General features: G+C 32.4%; 1 protein-coding gene and 1 long non-coding RNA gene across 3 annotated transcripts; both read left to right on the top strand.

The window, feature by feature from the left end:
- The first annotated feature begins 254 nt into the window (after positions 1–254).
- LOC127723614 (uncharacterized) lies at positions 255–27,099 on the top strand. Of its 2 annotated transcripts, none has more exons than XM_052230314.1 (5): positions 255–631; positions 1,415–1,564; positions 21,755–21,902; positions 22,741–22,986; positions 25,983–27,099. In XM_052230314.1, exons 1-5 carry the CDS (start codon positions 261–263, stop codon positions 26,175–26,177), a joined length of 1,110 nt encoding a protein of 369 aa, XP_052086274.1. In that variant the 5' UTR covers positions 255–260; the 3' UTR covers positions 26,178–27,099. The 2 variants fall into 2 exon arrangements, with proteins under 2 accessions (XP_052086274.1, XP_052086275.1); XM_052230315.1 differs by having other exon boundaries at positions 255–620.
- On the top strand, positions 2,900–4,665 carry LOC127723628 (uncharacterized). Its single transcript, XR_007992152.1, has 2 exons — positions 2,900–3,401; positions 3,563–4,665. It is a non-coding gene; the product is annotated as an uncharacterized LOC127723628 (long non-coding RNA).
- Positions 27,100–27,398: the final 299 nt, after the last annotated feature.

Raw genomic sequence — 27,398 nt, forward strand, 5'->3', positions numbered from 1 at the left:
CAATCCAAAAATGTATAGCCGGTGTGTATTTAACATCCAGTGGCAAATACTTCACGTGTTTTCAGGACGAGAAACACATTAAGACATTTTCAAAATACTAACGCTGAAATTCCCTTTATAAGCTTTTTAATAGAAGCGTTAAAATGACACTTCACATGTGCACAAACGCAGGAGTGGAACAAGTGAAAATAAAATAACAGAATACCGAAAGGACGAGATTGTTGTGGGTACGAAAGTTACTAAGTCGTCACAGAAACAAAATGTCAGGCTCCATACGTAAAAGACAACGAAGAGAAAATTCAGAAGATGAATGGACGGGCGAATCTTCTGGTTCAAGCCAAACATTTATACCTCACGATACAAGTGAATGGACTGATAATACCCTTCGTAAACTTAACCTTAGTTGGGATCGAACCATAATAAACAGTCCTCATGAGTTACTAGATTTAGTTAATGTCCCTCCCTTGTCGGAGGAAATGGAAAATACTTCTACGTATATTGAGAAAAAACTCGATTTCGACATGACATTTGATGATATTGATCTTGACTTCAAAGCTACTTATGATAAATTCTCAGACTTGCAACAACTTCTGCGAAATTCTGCTGGAGAAACTCCCAAGGTTTATATCAAGTAAACATATTTACACTTTTGGGTAATTAGCTGAATTTGTTAGGCTCTAGATCTGCTTTTGAATAACCTTCTGTCATCATGCAACAATAACATTTTAATGATGACGTCAAATGTTCTAAATTGTGTTGCAAAGTTTTACGCGAACTTGTTCAACTTTAAGGAATGCCGAACAAATTTGTAAATACGTCTATTGCACAAGTCTTTTATTATGTATACCTTAAGGCTTATCGTTATTCGTCTGGTATTACTTGGCATCACACCTTTTCTCGTAAAATTTTGAGGTCACAAGAGAAATGTTTGACACATACATGTAATGAAAGGGGATTGTAATAGGAATATTTACACTGTAAATATAAAAATAAGGAGATGTGGTAACAGTGGCAAATGAGGCAACTACAAAAAATGTATCCAACATACATGTAGTCCAAATCAGAACTCTTCAACACAGACCAAAATTTATCTTTTATTTCGTATTTAAATGTTCCAAAACCAATCAAAGTTTTTAATATACCATTGTACATACATGTACATCATTTTTTTTTTTGTACATGTCATGCATGCACTTCCATTTAAAGTCGATTCCTATCCAACGCAGCTCATACATGTATGTTAAACAGTAAAATGTATGAATAGATTTAATAAAGGCTATCAGTAATGTTGTTAATTTCATTTTAGCCGTAAAATTACAAATGAAATGAAAGGTTTAATCATTGATATTGAGCTCATCTATTTATTTTTCTAATGTCAAAAGATAAACAATTTGTACATGTATTTATTTTTCAGTTCATTTGAACAGGTTCGAACATATGGAATTGAATTTCTAGCAGCTTTAAAAAAACTTGTTGTCAGCAGGGCCTATGCACTGAATAGTTATAAAGCATCGTTTCTGACCATTTTGGAGTCCTTCTGCAAGATGTGTCAGTTATTTGGAAGGTATGGAAAAGATATATATGAAATTCCCCCAAACGTGTCTATTCCCCCCAAACGTGTCCGTAATCAGTCAGGGGACTTATTGAAATAAGAGATTTTTAAATCACTTACTTAACATGTTTAAGTAGCAAATTCGAAGTTTTGTCACAAATTGTGATTTTGTAGTTTTACCAAAATTTTAAACACATACAATGTAGGTTTAGATAATATCTTTTCATTAGTAAAATTGAAAAAAATGAACTTTTTGCTTCTTTTAAGCAGCAAGGTTTAATGCCTTTGATGCAATCATTTAGCTGCAAATTCTATTTTAGTTGAAAAAATGCTATAAAAATGGCTTTACATAATGAACTGATATTTTCTTAACAGATTTTTCCCAGCAGTGGGAGTATTTTTCCTGTAAAGTTCAAGGTTTCGTCTTATAGATGATGTAATAAAATTCTACTTTTCGCGATCAAAATTTCACTGTTCGGGGGTGTTGAAATTAGTGGAGGTTATTAAAATAATGATACTTACATGACTTAAAGAAGTGATTTTTTGGAAGGAAATAGAGGTACAAAATGTATGATACTTAAACAAGTGATTTTTATGTCATTATCCTAAATTTAGTACAAGGTCATCACCTGACATGACCCAGTCATCCTATCAACACAGATGTTGGTTCTGATAATTTTAGCAGCATAATTAGTCCCTGGATCATTAGTATTCTATATTTAAAGCTACAATAAAATTATATCACTTAGTCTAGTGATTAATTTGTACTACTTAAATAGGTGATTATTAAAGAAAGACAACTCTTACTTCCAACCTTGATGGACATCATGTTACTTGAATCAGTGATTTAGAAAACCACTCATTTAAGTAAGTCCCCTGACTGGTAATATTCAATGTTGCCCAAACATGTCCAATTTCATAACCCCCTAACGTGTCCGACAATTGTTATTCGCCAAAATATGTCTATTGTTAAATGCCAGAACGTCTCACATCTTTTAGCGCAAATAAATGTATGTCCTAAATGACATCAATAACGTGTACGGCAATTCTATGATGGGGGACACATAATTTCAAATCTAATCTGTAACATATGAATTAACTGTTGACTGAAATTGTTTATTGTTCAGTTGCAAGTGTTTCATGCTCATTTAGAGCAAACATACATATAATTTTAGTACAGTTCAATTAATCGTTTACTAAGTGATTTATTTTGTACTAATAAACTCCAATGATGTCTTTTATATTAATCCGAATATTGCATGGTGGGCTTTCAGCAGAATTGACTTCCCTTTTTTTCAACAGTTCTTCTATTTTAAAAGCTCTTCATAGATCATACACGGGTTATCAGATTTTTATACGACCGCAAAAAAATTTTTGTGGTCGTATATTGGTATGACGTTGGCGTCGTCGTCGTCGTCGTCGTCGTCGTCGTCGTCGTCGTCGTCCGGCGTCGTCGTCCGAATACACATTAGTTTTCGCACTCTAACTTTAGTTTGAGTGAATGGATCTCATTGAAATTTTACCATAAGGTTCAATACCACAAAAGGAAGGTGGGGATTGATTTTGGGGGTTATGGTACTAACAGTTAAGGAATTAGGGGCCAAAAGGGGCCAAAAATAAGCATTTTTGTAACTTCCAGACATAACTTGTGTGTAAGTGTATGGATCTCTCTGACATTGTACCACAAGGTTCCATATCACAAAGGGAATGCTGGGATTGATTTTGGGGGTAATTGTCTCCAAATTTTAGGAATTAGGGGCCAAAAAGGGGCAAAAAACAAGCATTTTTCTAGTTTCATGACAATAACTTGTTTGTAAGTGTATGGATCTTTATGAAATTGTACTACAAGGTTCCATATCACAAAGGAAATACTGGGATTGATTTTTGGGGTAATTTCCTCCAAATATTAGGAATTAGGGGCCAAAAAGGGGCAAAAAACAAGCATTTTTCTAGTTTCATGACAATAACTTGTTTGTAAGTGTATGGATCTTTATGAAATTGTACTACAAGGTTCCATATCACAAAGGGAAGGCTGGGATTGATTTTGGGGGTTTTCCCTCAAAATTTTAGTAATTAGGGGCCATAAAAGGGCAAAAAAAACATGCATTTTTCTAGTTTCAGGACAATAACTTGTGTGTAAGTGTATGGATCTTTATGAAATTGTACTGCAAGGTTCCATATCACAAAGGGAAAGCTGGAATTGAGTTTGGGGGTAATTGCCCTAAACGTTTAGGAATTTGGGGCCAAAAAGGGGCCAAAAAACATGCATTTTTCTAGTTTCCAGACAATAACTTGTGTTCAAGTGTATGAATCTCTCTGAAATTGTACTGCAAGGTACCATACCACAAAGGGAAAGCTGGGATTGAGTTTGGGGGCGATGAATCATAAGGGGGTTCAAAAAATTGGGGGGGGGATTTTTTTTTTCCTTTTTTTTCTTTAACATTTTCCATTTTAAATTGGTTATTTCTGATTTATATATAAAAGCAAATAATAATGATATGGTTTGAATAGGCATACATGTGAACCTCCCGACGGGAGTACAATAATCCCGTTTTCAGGGGTCTCCTCCCGACCTCCCGTTGAAAAAATCCCGTGTATGAAATTTTTCATGAATGAAAAATTTCTGCCCAACATAACATCTCAGGCATCTGGTGTAACTGACATTACCTGAAGTTATATTTTACCTGTAAATCAATTAACATGCATAATTATATGGCTTCACTTGTCAGCTTGGGTGTCAAACATACTGGTAAGCAACGATTTTTACCTCAGGCTAACTGCCGTTGTGTAACAAAAACTGTGTATTTATTGGGTTACTTCCCTTGATTTATCCTGTTTTAAGTTACTTTCCTTTTAATAATGAAAATTTTTAAAAGAATATAAATAAAATATAAATTGAACAAATAATCATAAAAGGATGGTTATTAAATGATTTTAAATGTCTTAGGACAAATAAAAAAATAATAATTTGAAAATTATTTGAGGATTCTATACTTCCTTTTAAAGCTTAAATTGAAATTTATATAATAACTATGACCCTAACTTTACAGATAGAATGAATTTCTGAGTTTGCAAATAAAAACTATTTGCAAGAGAAAAAAAAAAAATAAAAACTATTTGCAGACAGCTAAACAAATGTTCTGGTTGCAATGATTGTTTTATAGAATATGAAGTAAAAAATTTAAAGAACGTACTGGAAAAAAACAATGTTAGATTGAACATGTAGAATATAAAGATGGAGAAACTTTATAAGTACAAGGGTACTATAAACATAATAAATTGGTTGGAAAGTTGAAGAAAACACACTTTAAAAGACCATTTTTACAGCACACGGTTACATTTACAACAAAATTAATGTCGATTAAAAACCTCCTGATCTGAGTCCTAATCTCCTGACCAAAATTTCCCAATCTCCTGATCTGAGTTTCACAGTCCATCACATGTATGAATAGGTAAATTGAAAATTTTTAAGTTCTTAGACCACTTTCATTCTGTGTCAGAAACCTATGCTGTGTCAAATATTTAATTACAATCCAAATTCAGTGCTGTATCAAGCTTGAATGTTGTGTCCATACTTGCCCCAACTGTTCAGGGTTCGACCTCTGCGGTCGTATCAAGCTGCGCCCCAGCGGAGCATTTTATTTAATAAATTTTAGGTTTCGAGCATCGCTAAAGACACATGAACAAGAGACATAATGTCCAGTGCCAAATATTTCATGCATTATTTGAACGACATCATGTTAACAAAAAATACTGAAGATAGGTTTTATCATCATACCGGGAATTTAGGATTAGGCTTAAATTGTTACGGTTATTTGGGATTAACACTAGTTGGGATTTTAATCATTTCTACAAATGACACGCTTTGGCACCTTTTACATTAAGACTTGTCTTGCAGTTCAGTGACGTCATGTGGACACATTTGGGAGAATCGGACACGTTTGGGGTGAAGGACACGTTTCTGAGTGTTACATATATATGGCTTTTGCACATGTTGCATGATATGCAGATGTGCATATTATTTTTGGATGAATATTAAAAAGAAGATCTGTGGTATGATTGCCAAGGAGACAACTTTTCACAAGAGACCAAATGACACAGAAATTAGCAGCTATAGGTCACTGTACGGCCTTCAACAATGAGCAAAGTGCATACCGCATAGTCAGCTATAAAAGGCCCTGAAATCACAAATGTAAAACAGTTCAAACGAGAAAACTAACGGCCTAATTGATGTACAAAAAAATTAATGAAAAACAAATATGTAACACAGCAACAAATGACAACCACTGAATTACAGGCTCCTGATTTGGGATAGGCACATACATACAGAATGTGGCGGGGTTAAACATGTTAGATGGATCCCAACCCTCCCCTAACCTGGGACAGTGGTGTAACAATACAACATAAGAATGAACTATAAAAATCAGTTTAAAAAGGCTTAACTCAGCAGATGGATACAAATAGAAATACATCTAACAAAAACACAGAGTGGCCGTGGCCGGGTACTTGTATATCCCAACAACAAAAAGACACTAAATACAGATCTGAGAGTACTCCCAGTTACTGACAGCTAGTTCTAAGCCAATAACAACTAATAAAAAAAATCATGCATCTAAGACTAAATTATCAATCAGTACACATCCAATGGATTTAGTTTAAAGACGTCATAAACAGTCAGAGAAAAACATGCCAAGATATAGGAATCTACAGATTGTAGATCCATGAAAGTGCATATGTATATAACAATAATATTTAGTTTGTTTTTAATTTACTGATAACAAAATCAATACTTATACCAATAAATACAATATTAAAAGATCTAATTACAGTGTTGAATTGGTAACCTTTTAGAATAAGTTTGATTAAAGGGTCATTAAGTTTACCAGGATTTTTTCTAAATTTCTGGGCACGGTAAACATCATCTTCATAAAAATGAGGATGTGCTTTCCTGTTTGAAATAAGTTTTCTACAGGTACAACCAAACTTTAAAACCAAATCTTTATATCTATGGTAGAAATTAGTAAAAGTTTTAAATAATTTGTGGTAACAAAATCCCTGACGTAATAATTTACCAGTAATACATACATTATGTTTGTTAAAATCTGAAACGTCACAACAGACACTGGCATAGCGAATGAGTTGTGAAATATAAACACCGTAAGATGGGCTCATTTATTTATGTTAAAACTGACTTTTTTGTAAAAAAAATTACCAATTATGAGGAGTAGTTTTTGGCAAAATGCAAAAACTAAAGAATATGGGTATAGGGCATGATAGGAGGCCAAAGAACTTTTGCACAATTGTTGTGCATAAAACTATATGAAGTTTAATAATTTGATGAAAATTGGTCAATTAATATGAGCAAACTTTTGCACGTTTTGTAAAAAGAAAAGCACAAATTTGGAGAAAAAATCTTTTTGTGGTTAGAATGAAAAGTATTACAAGCACCAGGGATGAGCACAATTACTGACAAATGTAATCGATTTAAAATAATCAATTACATGAAGGATTTTTGTGCAATCAATTAATTGTCAATTACTCTGATTTTTGTATGTAATCGATTGATTACTTTATCTAAAGTAATTACATTACTTTTCGATTACTGTCAATTACAAGCTATAAAATAATGAAGAAAGTTGAAACACAATTATGTTGCTCAATTTATAGTGGAAATTTAGAACTTTACAAAAACAGCTTTTAAAGCATTGTTTCGAAATGTTATGTTGACAGTTGTCTTCTAGATGGAAGCACTTACAGAGGATTTAAACTTTTTAAAAATTCTTAAGTGAGTGTGATAAACATGAGAACATTCTTGAAATGACATCGACCATTGCATCAATTGCTTCTTTATATTGTACTTCATTTTCTCCATAGTTTGCAAATTTTTGCTGTCATCACTGACTTAAGTTTGATATTTATTCATTAATAACAGGTATATTTGAATATAATTTATTACAATGAGAGAGGTTTCCTCTGAAAAAATTATATAAAAAAGAAGAATGAGATCAGCTAATTTTAAAAGATGGAAATTTATAATTTATAATTACATTAAGGATTTTATCCTTTTGTTTGGATAATCCCCCTAATTACAGGTTATAAAACTGCCAATGGAGAACAATTAATCTCTATTAAGGGCATTTTAATGGTGTCTTCCCTTTTGTCCCACTTTTTGAAATTACAGGTAAAGTAATGAAGTTTTGTGGGACAATCGGAAACATGTTTGTGGGACAATTAGGAAACTTGTTTAAATGTGGGACAATTGGGAATTGTTTTGATAGTGATTAATTTGTTTTTTTTAGTGTGTAGCAATGAATTGCAGATTACTCCTCAATGTAACATATAAAATATGAAAAAAAACATGAGCAAATGATAATATTTACATATTATATTATCAAACATGGAATATAATATGAAGTCATAAAATTTAAGTCTTAGATGCATGATTTTTAGGCAGTTAAGCTGCCTTATGCTAGCACCCTAGATTTGTGTTCTTCCTAACGAATGCTGAAAAAAGTGCCATTGTTGTAATCTAGCAGGCTAATATGTTATTTATAACTAATTGGACATTTTTTTCATTCTTTTAATTCTGGAATACAAAAAATATGACCAGAATAACCTTAAATGATCGTCGAACGACGCATAATATTTGAAGTTGCACATAGGAAATAGTGCTCAATAGAAATCCGTACGTAGTTTATTACCCCCTGTGCTTTTGGCTAAGATGGCAAAGAACAATTGTATGAAATATTTCATCGCCGAAAATCTGTAATTACAAGTCGTTTATATTTCCCAAATGGCAAAATGCGCAGGAATATTGTTCATGTACACCAAATCTCTATGATAGAGGGAATAAAGTTATATATAGTACACATGTAGTCTAAGTTGGCGGTAATTTTAACTTACACGAAACGTAAGTTCGTTTGATTCTGATGATATAAAGTCCGATTAAGCGAAAGTACTCTTAATCATGATATTCTTTTAGTTTAAGAAGATTGTGATTATTTAATTGATTTCAATTAAATGTATGCACATTTAAATTCCTTTCTTTTATTAAATTATTCCCGTTTATCACTGAACTTGTTGTTTTTATGAATGAAAAACCGGAAATCGACGTAATCAATGTCGACCAATCAGGTCGATGTTTTAAGAAACGCGGAATAACTCGTCCCAGAGACAAGTCGGACCGAGTCCACTCGGACCGTCTAAGAAAACAACTCGGACCCCTTGTCAGATTAACTTAGGGTTTCATAAAATGTAAGACTAACATGTCTAGCGGAGCCATCAATCTTTCGTTTGTGCATTGGGAACTATTTAGGGGTATTTTGAGGGGCCTAAAGAAGGGAGGGGTTTACTGTAGAACCCTATGGGGTTTTATTTTCAAATGACTATTTATACTCGAAAACAGTAAGTGATAGACACGCGTGGTCTTCAGTAATGAGAACAGGACAATGAAACAAATCAAATAAAATATAGGGTGAGTCCCTGGGGGTCATCCCACCCCCCTTCAATTTGAAAATGTTCTTTTATCTTGTAAACGGTCGCGATCCCCACCCCTAAACCATATATACTTGTATGGGACAATAAAACAAATCAAATGAAAATTTGGGGGAATCCCTGGCGTCACCCCACCCCCTTCTGTTTCAGAACTTGTAAACGGTCGATATCCCCACCCCTAAACCATATATATTCATGTATGGGACAATATAACAAATTAAATGAAATATAGGGGAGTCCCTGGGGTCACCCCACCCCCTCCTGTTTGAGAACTTGGAAACGGTCGAGATCCCCACCCCTAAACCATATATATTAATATATGGGACAATATAACAAATCAAATGAAATATAGGGGAGTCCCTGGGGTCACCCCAGCCCCTCCTGTTTGAGAACTTGGAAACGGTCGAGATCCCCACCCCTAAACCATATATATTAATGTATGGGACAATATAACAAATCAAATGAAATATAGGGGGAGTCCCTGGGGTCACCCCACCCCCTATTGTTTGAGAACTTGTAAACGGTTGAAATCCCCACTCCTAAACCATATATATTCATGTATGGGACAATATAACAAATCAAATGAAATATAGGGGGAGTCCCTGGGGTCAACCCACCCCCTCCTGTTTGAGAACTTGTAAACGGTCCCCACTCCTAAACCATATTTATTCCTGTTTGTCATTTCAAAATAATTTGAATGATATACAGGGTCAATCTCCTAGGCGTCACATTATGTGACATATGCATATCACTTTACTAGACCAAACCAATGTGTACTGGACTTTGCCCAATGTCAGGCAACCATGGGAATGACGAATTATGGGAGCTTTGTTTGGGAGACTTCGTAACAGCATCCTGTTACAATTATTTCTTGTTTATTATAAAATTTTATTGATGCAAAAATGAGTCTAGGTAAATTGAATTTACTTTAATTATTTTTTGAATTATTTCTGGGCCTATAAAAATTTTCATTAATGGCTCATTTTAAAGAAAACATATAAATCTTTCAAGCAGTGTAAAGCCCAAGAATGTTTGACCAATTGTTTTATTTGACCGGAGAACCTGAGATCACCCCCAGTTTTTGGTGGGGTTCGTGTTGCTTAGTCTTCAGTTTTCTATGTTGTGTCATCTGTACTATTATTTGTCTGTTTGTCTTTTTATTTTTGGCCATGGCGTTGTCAGTTTGTTTTCGATCTATGAGTTTGACTGTCCCTCTGGTATCTTTCGTCCCTCTTTTATAATCACCTGTCATTTTATTCCAAACTTGGTATGGAGTGATATCACGGACTTGGGGTGAAGGTGGGGGTCATTTACATTTACTATGGTCAGGGCAGTCAGACCTCACCTTTGATCCCTGTAGTAGTAAACATTTGTCTGATTTGTGTCTCATAACTTTTGTACTGTAGAACCCAAACTCAGTGTTCCTTCCAGGGAAGCAAGTCCATTCATACAATTACGTCAACTTGTACCACTAAAAGTCAACTGTTACCAACGTTAACTACCAACTAGAACACCTGCAATCATTGCGAACTTGTACCACTGCAGACTCACTATTAAAAATATACATTGATATATGCGTTGCTTTAGAAAACCTTGATAAAATATTAATTAATTTGCCTTAATAATCAATTCATTAAATAAACATAAATGTACAATATACGAATGTTTAATGTTTGTTCTTTCAAATCTGAAAAAATTTTTTGAAGCAACACTGCCACAGTTTTCATAATTACGTTTGCCTTGGTTTTTGGTTAACTGCCTGCAGCGCTTACAGTGCTTTGATTTTAATAGTTTTTTTTGGCTTTGAACTAGCTGTCAGTAACTGTGAGTACTCTCAGATCTGTACTTAATGTCTTTGCTGTGGGGATGCATAAGTAGCCGTCCACGTCCACTCTGTGTTTTTTAGCTCACCGGGGCGCAAAGGGCCCCATGTGAGCTTATGCCATCACTGGTCGTCCGTCGTCAGTCGTCTCTGGCTGTCGTCGTAGGCTGTCGTCGTCTGTCATCGTAAACTGTTTCAAAAATCTTCTCATCTGAAACTACTGGGCCAAATACCTTCAAACTTTAACTAAATGTTCCTTAGGGTATCTAGTTTATAAATTGTATCCGAAGTTTTGATCCATAGACAAACATGGCCGCCATGGCTAAAATTAGAACATAGGGGTCAAATGCAGTTTTTGGCCTTTATCTCAAATACATAAGCTTTTAGAGCAAATCTGACTGGGTAAAATTGTTCAATTGGTCAAGATCTATCAGCTCTGAAATTTTCAGACGAATCAAACAACCCATTATTGGGTTGCTGCCACCTAATTGGTAGTTTTAACAAAATTTTGCAGTTTTTTGTTAATATTTTGAATATTAATATAGATATATATAAACTGTAAGCAGCAATAATGTTCAGTAAAGTAAGATCTACAAAAAAGTTAATATGACCATAATTGTCAATTGACCTCTTAAGGAGTTATTGCCCTTTACAGACAATTTTACACAATTTGTTCATCAAGTTTGCTAACATTTAAAAATCTTCTCCTCTGAAACTACTGGGCCAATTACCTTCAAACTTTACCTAAATTTCCTTAGGGTATCTTGTTTATAGATTGTATCCGAAGTTTGTATCCATTGACAAACATGGCCGCCATGGCTAAAAATAGAACATAAGGGTCAAATGCAGTTTTTGGCTTATATCTCAAAAACTAAATTTTTTAGAGCAAATGTGACATGGGGGTAAAATTATTCAATTGGTCAATATCTATCAGCCCTGAAATTATCAGACGAATTGAACAACCCATTGTTGGGTTGCTGCCACCGAATTGGTTGTTTTAACAAAATTTTGCAGTTTTTTGTTATTATAATGAATATTATTATAGATACAGACCTTCTAAAATTCAAACTGACCACACGCACGATACACGCACGCACGATACACGCACGGTGAATGCACGATACACGCACGGTGAATGCACGATACACGATACACGCACGATGAGCGATGAGCGTTACACGAAGGATTAACGAAAAATGAATGATGAATGATGAACGCACGATACACGCACGATGCACGATGAATGATGAACACACGATACACGCACGATACACGCACGGTGAATGATTCATTGACGAATGAACGATAAGCGCTTAATGCACGGTTCTCAAAGCCATTTTATTTGGAATTGCATTTAAAATTGATGTATGATAATGAAAATCTATAAGGGTATACAAATTTTAGATATCTCGCTTTCTGTGTTGATTGGTCGACAGTTTTACTAAACACTCCATGTATTAAATAAATAAATTGTAGTATAGTATTTCCAATATCAATGAGTGTTGTCAAATTATAAAACTCATCGATTTTATAATTCTACTTAATATAAATTATTTAATTGCTACGTTTTAAAGAGTGGCGATTCCAGCCATTTTTAAAAAGAGGGTTCTCAACCCAGGATAAAGGGGTGGTTTTAACCATATGTCCCCATTCAAATGCATTGACACCCCCCCCCTTCTTTTTATCTGCCTAAATTTGTAACCTTAACTAATTAATTATCATATGTTTACGTTCCGAAATTTAGGAAAATATTTGTATGTTTCGAAGTTTAGTATGATGTCCATTATCACTGAACTAAAATTCATTTTTGTTTAGGGACCAGCTGAAAAACGCCTTCGGTGCGGGATTTTCTACCCATTGGTGGCGGCTTCGACTGTTTTCTGCCTGTACGTCTAAACACTGCTAAGGACTTATAATATTCCACTAAGGACTAGAAAGGACGTGTTACTTGTACTCTGTTTTTATACTATGGTAGAGATAGATAGATTTTTATTACATAAATTCCAATTTTTAAAGAAAAAGAATCACCATTAAATGAGTAGTTGAACAATATTTGGAACGTGCCGGTTTTTCCTTGATATTGCCGAAAATCAGTGATCCGACTGACACGAGCGAACTTACATAACAACTGATTAAACAATCATAATCTCTTTTTTTTTTTTACTTAAGTTACAATGTTCCTTATATTATCAGAATCGTATGAGTTAATTTAGAGCAAAATGTATAATTTGTCAGAAAAATCTGATTCGTAATTAATTAGAAATAGCTAAGAAAATGAAATTTACCAAATAATGAGAAAATTTAAACATTTGTAATACCAAATACTTCATAATATTCTTCTGAAACGACTTTTCGTCCTGAATATGCATGAAATTTTTGCCACTGGACGTTTAAACAACCACTGAATAATCAATCAATCAAATTTTGCTCTCAGTAAAAATGAATTAAACAATATAAGCCACAATTGTATCCATCACTTGGTGTCTGTTGTTTGTTTGTACAGTAAACATACTGAATCTTTTTATATTCCTTATACAATTTCAAGTATGTAATAAAATTCATACATATTTTCAAACATCCTGGCACTTCAAATTTCTAGGAGGTGAGATTCTCGGGGTTTTACCTGAAACTCTTTGGGAAATGCAATTTTTAATTCCAATTCCAATTCCAAACTGTAAAAGATATCCCAAGGTTTTTTAAAATGCATTTCTAATTTGATAAGGAGATTTGAAAAAAAAACGATCTCAATGGTAGTTGAAATTATTCAGTGCAATCATTTTGTGTCCGCCGTTGTCTTTCATACATATCAATTGGTGTATCCACTGTTTGCTGTTCGTTATCTGTTGTTTATGGCAGTCAGGCCTCGCGATCGGTCTCCAAATTTAAGCCCCTACTTAGGTAAATTAATGATCATTTATAGGGAGGGGGGCATTATTTTCCTTCCTTAAAAACAACTTAACAATTTTCTATATTTTTCATTTAATCATAAACCGATGAATATTAAATGATTTTAAAAATTAAAAAAATATTTTTATTCTAATATATCTAAATATCTGGGTTATTTTCTTATCCAAATAAATTTTTTCATTTTTTTAAGGAAAAAGTGTTATCAGTTATGGCCCCCTCATTTTAGACATGACATTTTGCTTGATACTGTATGAAGATTATTCGTTGCAACTTTTATGAAGAAATCACCGACTTTTTTTTAACTAGATAAATATACAACAAAAATACCGTTTTTTCTTCTTGTATCAATTTCTTTTCTCAAAATTAAATATTAACAAAGAATTGTTACACAAATGTAGAGCCAAATTTTATAACGAAGATATTCCTAATCTCTTTACCGAAATCCGCATATCTTTATCTTTTGAAACAAAAAAGTTAAGGATGTCTGTTCAAAGGACAAAAATGTCCAAGAAACCGAAATGTTATAAGTAAATTTTTTTAATGTCGAATAATTCAAACCCATTTGTCTTTTAAATTTAGCACATGAAGATATAATTTTTATTACATATACAAATTGAATTTGTAAAAATTAGCTTGTATATATGTGAACTTTTGTAAAAAAAATCACTGTGGTTCTAAAACTGTATCACATGCCCATAATTGTCCTAAAGCTAAATGTCATCGTCAGATTATGAGGGTCTGAATAGGGATTCATTATTTCTGTATTCTATCATTTTAGGCATTTTTTTCTAATCGTTATACCTTTTGTCGATCATTCTTTATTCCATATATTCTAGTACCTTATCATTTTCTTTTCTATATATTTGTCTGGTTATTTTTTGTATTCTTTATTTTTTGGTCAATAATTTTCTATTCTATAAACCCCCATCCACACCCTCATGTATAATGGAAGACGATAAACATTTTAGTATACATACCACCCGTTGTCACTTTCACCTGACATACAAACCACAAATTGTTATTTTTACCTGGACACGGGACTTATATAATTACGTAATAATAACGGATATAGTAAATTCAGTAGAATATAACCTGTATCAACGCACTGGCTTGTTAAATGAATATTGATCTGACAACTGTTTATCATATTTTTAGTTATTTTAAAATTGAGAATGGAAATAATGAATATGTCAAAGAGACAACAACCCGAAAAGAGCAGATGACAGCCGAAGGCCACCATATTTGATAAGGTTTTAGTTTCTAATGAGACAGTAACCATCGTATTTTCAGAAAATCTCTAAACGGATAATGAGAGTTTAGCGACCTTGACTGGCTATACAGCCCAAGCACGGTCGTTCTCTAAATGTTGCCGAATTTAAGAGCCTATATCAAGAGATAGGCTTTACCTAGCTTTAGGTGTTTAAAAAATATCCATTTAAGAACCAAATGTGGCTTCTTTATATTTATACCAATTGAGTTCAAGGCAGCATTTTGTCGAAGAGAACAATTACACAAAGTGCAACATGCGAGAAGAGGTTTCATTTCCCTTATTTATTTTTTATTGAAGTGAGTAATCTTTTGAGATTACTTCACGGAAATATATTTTAAATGAAAAGGTGCAACTGGATGCATCCCTAAAAAACAAATTTAAATATATATATATTACCTGAAGATCTGTAAAAGCAGTGAAAGCGCTAGTAAAAGTGATGAATTGAAACCGTTATTATCTTTTATTAATTTTCTCATATGTTACCAGCATACGGATTCTACTTAACTTTTCTTTATATATATATATATATATATATATATATATATATAATTTAAATTTGTTTGTTATATAAATATATAAAATGACGGATATTCGTCAATCAGACAGCAATCCAACATAAACACGAGTAAGTTACCTGACATCTAGAATAAGAGGTTTAAGCATACCCCGCGCTGGTCAACTTTCTGAGTTGTGGGTAAAATTCAATATACATGTAGGACTGTGAAACTGGAAATATACGAAAGATTTGTTTTTACGTACGATGAAGTGTCATTCCCTCTATACATACGGGTCCACCGTGAAACTATTCTTATGATTATATAACGGTAAATGATGATCTCATTAGAGGAACAAATTAAGTAAAGATACATGTTGAAGCAAGAATAATTTCCACATGCAAAAAATCAAATAGGACGATCTCTAAATTAGTACGCGGCAACTTTAACTATTACATTCATAGACAATAACACTAGTAAATGCTTTATATACTGACATTGAAACAAATATACTTCTCATAATAATTTAACATCTGTAGACTTTAATCTAGATATCCCGCGTTATATAAACCATCGCAAACCATCGAACAGCTCATCGCACTTCACGCGTGGCCATCAAACTTTATGATCTCCATTGCACCTCCGAGTCATACACACATATATATTCCGATTTTCTAATAATGGTTTTTATTATTTTAATTCCCGTAGGTATTGCCCAAAGAAAAAGGGTTTATTTAAGGGTTTACACATCTTCATAGCTAAAATATTTTGATACTTATATCACGAACAGATATCTATGACAAACATTTCTTAAATTGTCAGTATATACATTTAGATTTTTTTTTAAGAAACGTAGATTTCAGCTACAGCAGACTAAATTGGCTTTTGATGGATTGAAGGCTTATGTAAAAATAAGAAAATGTGGTATAATTGCTAGTGAGTCAACTAATCAAAGAAAGTTCAAATCAAGAGGAATGCTAGCAGTTATATCTATACGACCTTCAATAATGAAAAAATACGGGAACTGTAAAGTCGGTTATTAATGGCCCCGCCCCGACATGAAAAAAATATGAAACAATTCAATTGAGCAAACTAACGGCCTTCTTTATTTCAAAGCTACATGTATCTTGCCAAAAAAAAAAGCCCAAATACATGTATATAACAGAATTGATGTTACGAAAACCACTGAACTACATGCTTTTGACTTTGGACAGACACATAAATACACAGAATGTTGTGAATGTGTATAGGCCCTTTATTGGTCATACATATTTACAATCCTATTTATTTTATACATTCTATGGCTTTCAAATATTTAGCATTGAGCGTTCCTAGTGAAAGTAAATCCAGAAAAGCGTTATAGATGCATGAAATTTATAAAGTGTTGTTTTGGGAGGGTTCAGGGGGTTGGAATCCCCCTTTTTTTGGACGATCAATGCATTTGAATGGGGACATATAGTTGGAACCCCCCCCTTTGCCCTGGGTTGGGAACCCCCCTTTTTAAAATGGCTGGATCCGCCCCTGTTGTTTCATGTATTTGATATGCAAATTATCACAAAACTAAAAGGATAAGATGGATGAATTAATAGTTGATCGTTTAACGTCCAGTGGCATATATTATAGATTCATTATTAGGGGGAGTACAATAATTATGATATAATGATGAACATTGGCAATCATACCACAACTTCTTTTTTATAAGAACGTACATGTGTAGATTTTCGTCTTTTACTGTAAACGACAGTGTCCCCGGGAGTCAAAGCCGAAATCAAACTTGTGTAAATTTCTGAAACATACATTTCATTATTTAACCCAATGTAAAGCAAAACAAATAATACCGTTTTGAGCTATAAAACCAAGGCAACCCTTTATACTAGTCAAAAGTTGCTGGATCGTGATAGATGCATACGAAACTTCAATTAATTGTTTGTATTTTTCAATCTTTTATATCCGATAAAGATGAACACAAAATCTATCGGATAAAAACTACCGATTTTTCTATAAGATAAAATTTATCCTTATTGGAGTCAAATTTGTCATATGGATTCATAAAGGACAAAAAAATGTCCTCAGTAACGGAACAAAAAATACCCCCATGGTAAAATAATCTGTCATTCTTTAATACAAAGTACTATTGTGAATTATTTTTTCGGATATTAATCTATTAGACAAACATTAAAAACGGTGTCCTTGATATGCAACCATGAACACAATGAAAAGTGAATCTGTGAAAGTGTTCCATGTTTATTCCATTTAAATAAAGACTTGTTATGATAATACAATATATTTAACTATTTTATCAAAAAATTTAAATATAAAAGAATATCTTAAACTCGTAAACACAATTTCGAGTTTAAAAAGTTCCTCAATTTAAAATCCTTCTTAAGGAATACGGGATATATTTGCGTGATCTTATACTTGTTTAATTAAAAAGAAATGCCTTCAAATACATATGTTTATTTGTATTCAATTTTCCACAAAACATATTTAGCTTATTTTAAATGAAAATAAAGAACAGAGAATAAAAACACTGTTGAAGAGAAAATACATATTCGTGTTAAATTCGCCTCAGTTTAATTTGTTAATTCAAGTTTGACATCTAAAATCTTAATCCGCAATCCACATTTACCCGACAATCTTGTATATTGTATTTTCTCAATGGAATAACCTTACCTGCACGTGATCATCAGAAACGAAGACAAAAATTATATTTGTAATGGTATTTATCAAAACTTAAATGTTTGAATATTTAGTAGAATATGAATTTGCCAAATAAGCGAAGAATTATAATCTTGCATTGTACAACATTGGAGAAATGACTCAAGTTGAACATTAATCATGTTAATACTGATTCAATATTTTATTATAGTCTCACCACATACAAACATAAAATGAGAATCACAGAAATAAACATAAAACATTAAAACATTTGCATTGTATGTACCAATCTTAAAAAGAATAATGAGAGACTTTTAAGACACAATATATTTACTCATTTACATTTAAAATTGACAGTGTCCACCTGTACTATATGAAAATAAAACATTTTTTCTTTGAGAACTAGGAAATAAAATGCCGTTTCTTTTCAATGAAATATTGTTGATGTTTTTGGCAACTATAGCAGCAACATTGCCGTTATTAAATAAAAATATAAATTTTTCGCTATCTGATAATTAAAGGTTAAAATGTTCATTAAAATGTTTAGCTTAATGTATCATAATTTGTCTTAAATCTACATATAATGGGCATTTTAAAATGACATGAAGTTCATCTTCAATAGTAGAGCTACAACACATGTCATCTCGTGGACTTCTTTTCTTTCATACTTTCCAGTTTCTATTTTTAGTGGAGCTACCCCACATCTAAATTTTGCAAAAGCACTGTTGTTTTTAATTGGCGGAATATTTTTTAACAAATAACAGTTGGCCAACAGTATATTTTTAAGCCCATTTCGCTCAGTTGAATAGAAATTCCAATTTTAACTGTTCTGTCGTAGAAATGTCATCATGTTATTGTTTGTACGTAGAACATGTATCCTTATATTAAAATGTGTCAGTCCCAGCCAAGATTCACTGAATAACCACGAAATGTTTACAGATGATAAATAAATTTTACACAAAAATTCATGAATCTGTATGAACGTTATGTACGATGAAGTTAATTAAGTGTTCACAAGAAAGTAAGTATGAATGTAAATTTTATTTAAAGTCGGAACATATATATAAACTTTAACCGTGAGATAAAATATAAGCTTTGATGAGCTCTATAACCGACTATCATATAAAAACCGCAATGAATGAACGTTACCCGATTAGAGATGAACGTTTGACAAATGCACGTTATCTGAGGTACACAGTTACATACACGATTGACGAACGCACGATACACGGTTAAGAATGAATGATTGATGAACGCACGATACACGCACGATACACGCACCATACACGATTAAGAATACACGATGCACGCACGTTACACGGAAAATACACGGAACGATGAATGATGAGCGCACGATTGGTACACGCACGATACACGCACGATACACGCACGCAACACGCACGATACACGATGAACGCACGGAATAATGGTCAGTTTGAATTTTAGAAGGTCTGTATATATAAACTGTAAGCAGCAATAATGTTCAGCAAAGTAAGATCTACAAAAAAGTTAATATGATCAAAATTGTCAATTGACCACTTAAGGAGTTATTGCCCTTTAAAGACAATTTTACACAATTTGTTCATCAAGTTTGCTAACATTTAAAAATCTTCTCCTCTGAAATACAGGTGAGCGATTCAGGCTCTTGAGAGCCTCTTGTGTTAGATGTATTTCTGTTTGGGACATTTTAAAGCTGACTATGTGGTATGGGCTTTACTCATAGTTGAAGATAGTATGGTGACCTATACTTGTTAATTTATGTATCAATTTGTCTCTTGTAGAGAGTTGTCTCATTGGCAATAATACCACATCTTCTTATTTTTTATGGAAGTCTGGTTTCTTTAGTGTATAGTTGGTGACGAGTACTGTTGTCTGCACTTTATGGCAAAGACACTGGGAATATTGGAAAAAAACAACCTTTAATAGTGATTATTCGAAAGGCTGATCTGCCAGAATTCTAGACAGCAGAATCGTTATCAAAAAAGAAATATGTTAGGTTCAGGTGAATCTGACTTTGGGTTGTAGCAGTCTTCAATAGTGCAGAGAATGTTGTATTAATGTCCTCTGACTTCCCTAGTAAAATTGCAAAGACTAGTGGAAACATCTCCCCATCAACAAGTTCGTGTAGACTGTAGAATGTAAATGAGTTTATAACTTTTTTTTAAATTGCATGCATTATTTCTACATTTGTTTAAAATCTTTATAGAGAAAATGTTTTTAAAATTAGGGTATTGACATTTGTTTTATAGATAACGTAACATTGTAGTTATATTTCATAAATAAGATTTATAATATTTTAATCAAAAGTGCATTAATCTAATGATTTAAAAAACTGTTTGTTTTTATATTTTTATAAAATTAATATTAAATGTGCAATAATTAATTATGTTTATTTAGTAAAACAAACAACAGATACATTGTTTATTTAAGAACATTTTACTTCATAAAATAATGTGGGACAATCAGAACTTTTCATGTGGGACAATCAGAACTCTAAAGTTTAAAAAAAAGGGACAATTGGAAATAAACCAATTTAATGTATTAAATCTCTCACTTGATTAGACATAATTGAAATAAAAACAAAGTCTGTATCTCATTGATTAGAAGTATGTGATCATCTGATTAGTAAAAACAAGAAGGTTGTTGAGAATTCTTTGCTCTCTATTCAAATCATAAACAATATAAATTTTAGGGTCAAAATGGGATACATGTATCTATTACCAAACAAAAATTTCAATGCGTTGGTTCATTGTCAAAAGGATTTTGTATTCTTTCCTCATTTTGATATCATAACACTATGACAAATCAACAGTTTATCTTTTCTAAGCTAAATTCTAGCTCTTATTGAAAATTATGTTTTCAGGAATTGTATTACAAATAAGCTTACTACTTCAATGTAGTACAGAACTTAACTTTGGACTTCATGTATTTTCCTATTTTGAATCTATTTTCTTATTTTCAACATTTTTGTGTTTAATATAAAAGGTCTTAAATTATTGACAAGTATTGAAAGTAATTTTTTTCAAAAGCTGGAAATAGTAAAATTTGTTAGGAGATCTGGTCAATCATTATGCAGCTTTAGACAACAGTTCTAAATAAGGTATTTGATAAACTTTCAAATAATATTAATACATTCTATTTTATCAGTGCTATAAACTGATGAATACATGCAGTTGTCTATTTTATATTTGACTAAAGTAATCGAAATGTAATCGAAAAGTAATCGATGATTATATCATAATTTTTGCTGTAATCGAAAATGTTGTCGATTACAGATTAATGTCGATTACTTGAAAAAAATATAATCAATTATAATCGATTACGTTTACAGATTACGATTACCCCATCCCTGACAGGCACATGTAACATTTTACTCCAAATTTATTTTTGGTGTCAAAAATTGATTTCCGTGAAAATTTTTGATGGGTTATTAAAACTTTGTAAAAAGCTCAAATTTTGTGATTAAAAATAAATGTATATGTATAATAAAATTCCTTCCCTCCTGCAGTATGAACTCTTTGTTTAGAATCCAATCATCAAATTTTATTTTATTTCAGTAATGTTTATATGAAAAGAAGAAGTAAGATTCAAGGCCAGGAAGTGAATTCAAAACCTGACCTCGTCTTTGAGATTGACAATTCACCATTTGAGACGGCACACAAATTAGAGAATTTTAGTGGGGCATCTACATTATGTGTGGCGGAGGTAATTTATTTAAGATATGGTTTATAATTGGCTTTTTAAATGTTACGGGTCCCTTTGATTTAGATACATGTTAGGTTTAGGTTTGAGGGTAGTTGAAAATGGTAGGGTTAGGATAAGGGTAAGGAGTAGGCAAGTATAGCCAAGGAGGCTGTATGAGAATTAGATTGCACACTCTACTTGATATGAAATTATCATCCCTAGGATAGCAATTCGATCAGATGAAAATGATAAAATATAAAGAATTTGACATGATTATCACATGATATGAAAAATATGAAACAATTCAATTGAGAAAACTAACAGCCTAATTTATAACAAAAGAATTCAAGAAAAAAATATGACAGATATGAACGAACAACAACCACTGAACTACAGGCTCCTGACTTTGGACAGACACATAAAAAATGTGTCTGGGTTAGACATATTTGTGAACGCTCAATCCTCCACATAAAAGTTTGTTTTTCATGTAAAAGAGGGAGAAAGATACCAGAGAGACATTCAAACTCATCAGTTAGTCAAAAATAAGCTGACAACGCCATGGCTAAAAAAGAAAAAGACCAACAGACAAACATTAGTACACAAAACACAACATAGAAAACTAAAGACTGAGCAACATGAACCCCACCAAAAACTGAAGAGATCTCATGTCCTTGTGTGGCACCCATTGTGTTGCTCATGTTAGTAAAATCCCAGTAATAAGTCTAACATATATTTTAAAATAATAAAATTGAAAAGCATACCTCACTCACAGTCAAATGTTTGTCAAATATCGGTAGGAGAAATTGTAGTACATATGTTTGATTTAAAAACATGTATTGTATAATTTTATGTTTTGCAGGTTAAAAAACACAATCATTCCAAAATTCATAAAAAAAGGCAAGAAACCAGATCTTCAGAAACAACAAGTGACAATTCATATGTTGATAAAGACTTACGGGAAACATATGCAATAACTAAAGAACCATTACTGCCATATGAAATCAATGGTTCAGCTAAACATGCAGGACAGCTGTTACTAGAAACTAAACATTCATTGTTTCTTTTTTCAAAGGCCAGCATTGGAGTAATGTTTACAGAAACAAAGGTACCATTTACATGCACTCGCTTATTACATACAGTAGAACCTGGATTAATCAAAACTTTCTTCTCTGTTTCTATTTGTTAAGGTCCAATCATAATTATAATCATTTTACATGTCCAGCCCACCCCTACTTGTTATGGAGCTACATAATTATGTAAACATGGTAAATGCAATACCCAAAGGGCCAAGTGAGCTTTTCTCATCACTTGGCGTCCGTCGTCCGTCGTCCGTTAACTTTTACAAAAATCTTCTCCTACTTGGCCAAATTTAACCAAACTTGGCCACAATCATTATTGGGGTATATAGTTTTAAAAATGTGTCCGGTAACCCGGCCAACCACCAAGATGGCCGCCATGGCTAAAAACAGAATATAGGGGTAAAATGTAGATTTTGGCTTATATCTTTGAAACCAAAGCATTTAGAGCAAATCTGACAGGGGTAAAATTGTTCAAAAGGTCAAGATCTATCCTCCCTGAAATTTTCAGATGAATCGGACAACCCGTTGTTGAGTTGCTGCCCCTGAATTGGTAATTTTAAGGAAATTTTGCCGTTTTCGGTTATTATCTTGAATATTATTATAGATAAAGATAAACTGTAAACAGCAATAATGTTCAGCAAAGTAAGATCTACAAATAAGTCAACATGACCAAAATGGTCAGTAGACCTCTAAAGGAGTTATTGCCCTTTATAGTCAATTTTTAACCATTTTTCGTAAATTTTTGTTATCTTTTACAAAAATCTTCTCCTCTGAAAATACTAAGACAATTTTAACCAAACTTGTCCACAATCATCATTAGGGTATCTTGTTTAAAAAATGTGTCCGATGACCCCGCCCGCGAACCAAGATGGCCGACATGGCTAAAAAATAGTACATAGGGTAAAATGCAGTTTTTGGCTCATATCTCTGAAACCAAAGCATTTAGGGAGCTACCATTTGATTTTTATGGGGGGGGGGGGGGGGGAATTAAAAAAAAAAGATAGGACATGAGTTTTGAGTAAAAAAAAAAGGCAGGATGAGCAACTTTGCAAAAAAAAAAGGCAGGATGACAATTTATGTAAAAAAAGTCAGGATAAACTAATAAAAAAAAAAAGCAGGACCGAATAGAGTGAAAAATAAATAGGCAGGACAGAGATTACAACTAAAAAAAAAAGCAGGACAAAATTTTTCATCCTAGCCCCCCATAAAAAATTAAATGGTAGCTCCCTTAGAGCATAATTGACAAAAGTAAAATTGTTCATTAGGTCAAGATCTATCTGCCCTGAAATTTTCAGACCAATCAGGCAACACCTTGTTGAGTAAATGCCCCTGAATTGGTAATTTTAAGAAAATTTTGCAGTTTTTGGTTATTATCTTGAATATTATTATAGATAGAGATAACCTGTAAACAGCAATAATGTACAGCAAATTAAGATCTACAAATAAGTCAAACATGACCAAAATTGTCAATTGACCTCTTAAGGATTTAATTTATTGCCCTTTATAGTCAATTTTTTACAATTTTCATAAATTTTGTAAATTTTTGTAAATTTTTACAAAATAATTTCCATTGTAACTACTGAGCCAAGTTCATTATATATAGAGATAATTGTTAGCAGCAAGAATGTTCAGTAAAGTAAGATCTACAAACACATCACCATCACTAAAACACAATTTTGTCATGAATCCATCTGTGTCCTTTGTTTATTATGCGCTCTGTTGGATCACATTTAGTAGAATCGGGACGCTGTTGGGACAGATTCGGTTGTTTTCAACTATGCGAAAGATACAAATCGGATTTGAATCGGATTGAAAATAGGATAATTGGAACAAATTCGGCTTGAAACGGCTGAATTAGGACACTTCCTGTACAATATCTGATTGTTTTCGTGATTAAATTATTGTTTTTACAAATTTTAATTTAAGTTTGAATTTCCAGCCATGATTCACAGGATCTTTATCAGACTTTTGACAAGTTTTTATCGGGAATCGTCCTGTCAATGACGTCTGTAAAAATCGTGAATGTGTTACCCTGGCTTAAAGGATTCTTACATCCTCCACAAGAAATGTCAAAAAGTTTTTTGATACTTTTTTTTATAGTTTTACTTAAATCACATGTTAATTTATTACCAATCAATGAATATTATAATTAAATAATCAAAAACTTTAAGTATCGATAGATTTTTTATTATAACAACATGCAATATTATACTGGTGGAGGACCAGTTACCATCAGAAATTCACAGTTTTTCTGAAATAAATTTCATCCTGAACACTTTGGGGAAATATTTTTTAAACATAAAAAGGGTTACCAAAAGTTACTTTAAGCAACAAAGACCTTGACTTTCTCTTATGAGCAATGAAAAAAGGGGTTACTAGTAAGCCAATTTTGCATTTTTTGAGGGAAATTTTATAGGTACTATGACCAGTTACAGTCAATTTTAAATCTTGCCATACTGTGATATAATTAACATTTAATCTGGACACTAATGTGATTCTTTTTGAAAAGAAGGAATACAAGAAAGTATGTCAATTGAACCAAACACATAGCTGTTCTGACCATTTATTTTGAAGGTCTCCTTCTGGGTCTATGTATTTGAAATTAACCTCTTACATTGTACATAAGATGTATAGACTTTTATTTTGAAATTACAAAGCTTTTAATTTCTTTTGTAAGAAATTAAATATGCTAAAGGGAGGTTAGATAATGGTAGAAATGGTAAGTTTTCTTAAATTGAGGACGTCATAATGCAATGACCTCATGTCCCCACACAATTGTTTTCTCGTGGCACGTTCAATTTACCGAAAAATTCGCCTTTCCCTATCTTAATAGGAATAAAGAAAACTGAGTATTTACAAATGAAGTAAACATATTTGTCTGAAGATATCAGCAGTCTGTTGTTTCTTTACAACACTTCTGGTATTGAATAAAATTACAGGTGAGAGCAACTAGTAACTGATGGTAACAGATCCTTGACCAGTATTGTATGTTATATATATATTAGTGTTTTATTTTTATTAGGTGATGATGACCTGTCTGAAACTCAGCCGTAATTACCTCCTTCACATGGAGAAAGTATTGAATGAAACAGACAGTGGTACCATATATTGTACTAAGATGTATGACATTCTTAAAGCAGAAGATAGAAAAGAACTGGTTACTGCTTTATTAAGGCTGAGCTGCTGTGCAGATGCTGTAAAGTTGACAAAGTCATAAACATTTTCTAAAGCATAGTCCTCGTTTATATATCAGTATATATATTTTTTGCATACTGTAAATTTAGGAAAATTTGTGCATGTATTTATGTTTGCAATTTTGGAACAATGTACAAAAATGCTAGATGCTTTATTGTGAATGCAGGAAATACTGTATACAAAAAATAATGCCATCAAATTTAAGTTTTTTTACTTTTGAGGCATCTTTTCTGTCACCATTTTCACAATAATGAAAAACATTGTAAACATATTTGAGTTTACAGTACTTTTACGTGCATTTTTAAACAAAGGAGGATGTATGGAAAGGGCTGTTAATTAAGTCTTGTTAACATCTGAAGAATGTTTTTTGATATACAGTGAAACCTGTCTATATTAAACTTCTTGAGAAATTCAGAATGTGTTCTGTTTTGGCAGATGTTTGGTTTGATCAGGTTCACAATACATAAAATTTAATATGATTGAACACGTTTGGTTTGGTTTAGACAGGTTTTTGGTTACTTCAAGATTCGGTTTAGACAGGTTTTTTTGTTAATGCAAGATTCAGTTAAGGTAGGTTTCACTGTATCTTCAAGACTTTTTGTTTTTTTAATTTTACGGGCTAAGCCTGGCTTTATCACACCTTTTATTTTAATGTAAAAAGTTCTTTGTTTAATACTTGAAATAACAAATACAAAAAGGTCAGTAAATTGATTAAAGAAAAGTAGTACTTTTAAGATCTGTGTTAAATGGAGAAAATCTAAATCTGTAAAAACACTTGTTGTCATTAATATCATGTGTTAATATTTAAATTATTGGCTTCTGTATATTTCTTCAGGTTAGAAGACATAGATGTTTTATACTTAAAGGGGTATTATCTACGAGATATGAAAAAAAATAGAATATAATTTTGTTTGTTTCAATCATTAATAAATGTGAAATAATAATTCGCTTTGAGCAGCCAATTTGGTTCAAATTTATCAAAATAAGCAAAGAAACATCGGTAATGAATTGTTCACTTGAAAGTGAATAATTGGACCTCATTTAATCTGTATTCATGTGACCTTCAATTTAACCCATGAGATAGAGATCGGTTGCGCATGTAATAGCCGTGTTCAGCCGTTAAAAGGAAAAAATGTCAACATTGAAAGTTAAACAAAAGTGAACCATTTCGTTGACTGATTTGATCCACAAAAAAATCATTCTTATCCAGGGAAAAACGATTATGAACTTATTTCTTAATTTT

Source organism: Mytilus californianus, unplaced genomic scaffold, assembly GCF_021869535.1.
Source record: "Mytilus californianus isolate M0D057914Y unplaced genomic scaffold, xbMytCali1.0.p SCAF_13, whole genome shotgun sequence".
Classification (NCBI taxonomy): Eukaryota; Metazoa; Mollusca; class Bivalvia; order Mytilida; family Mytilidae; genus Mytilus; species Mytilus californianus.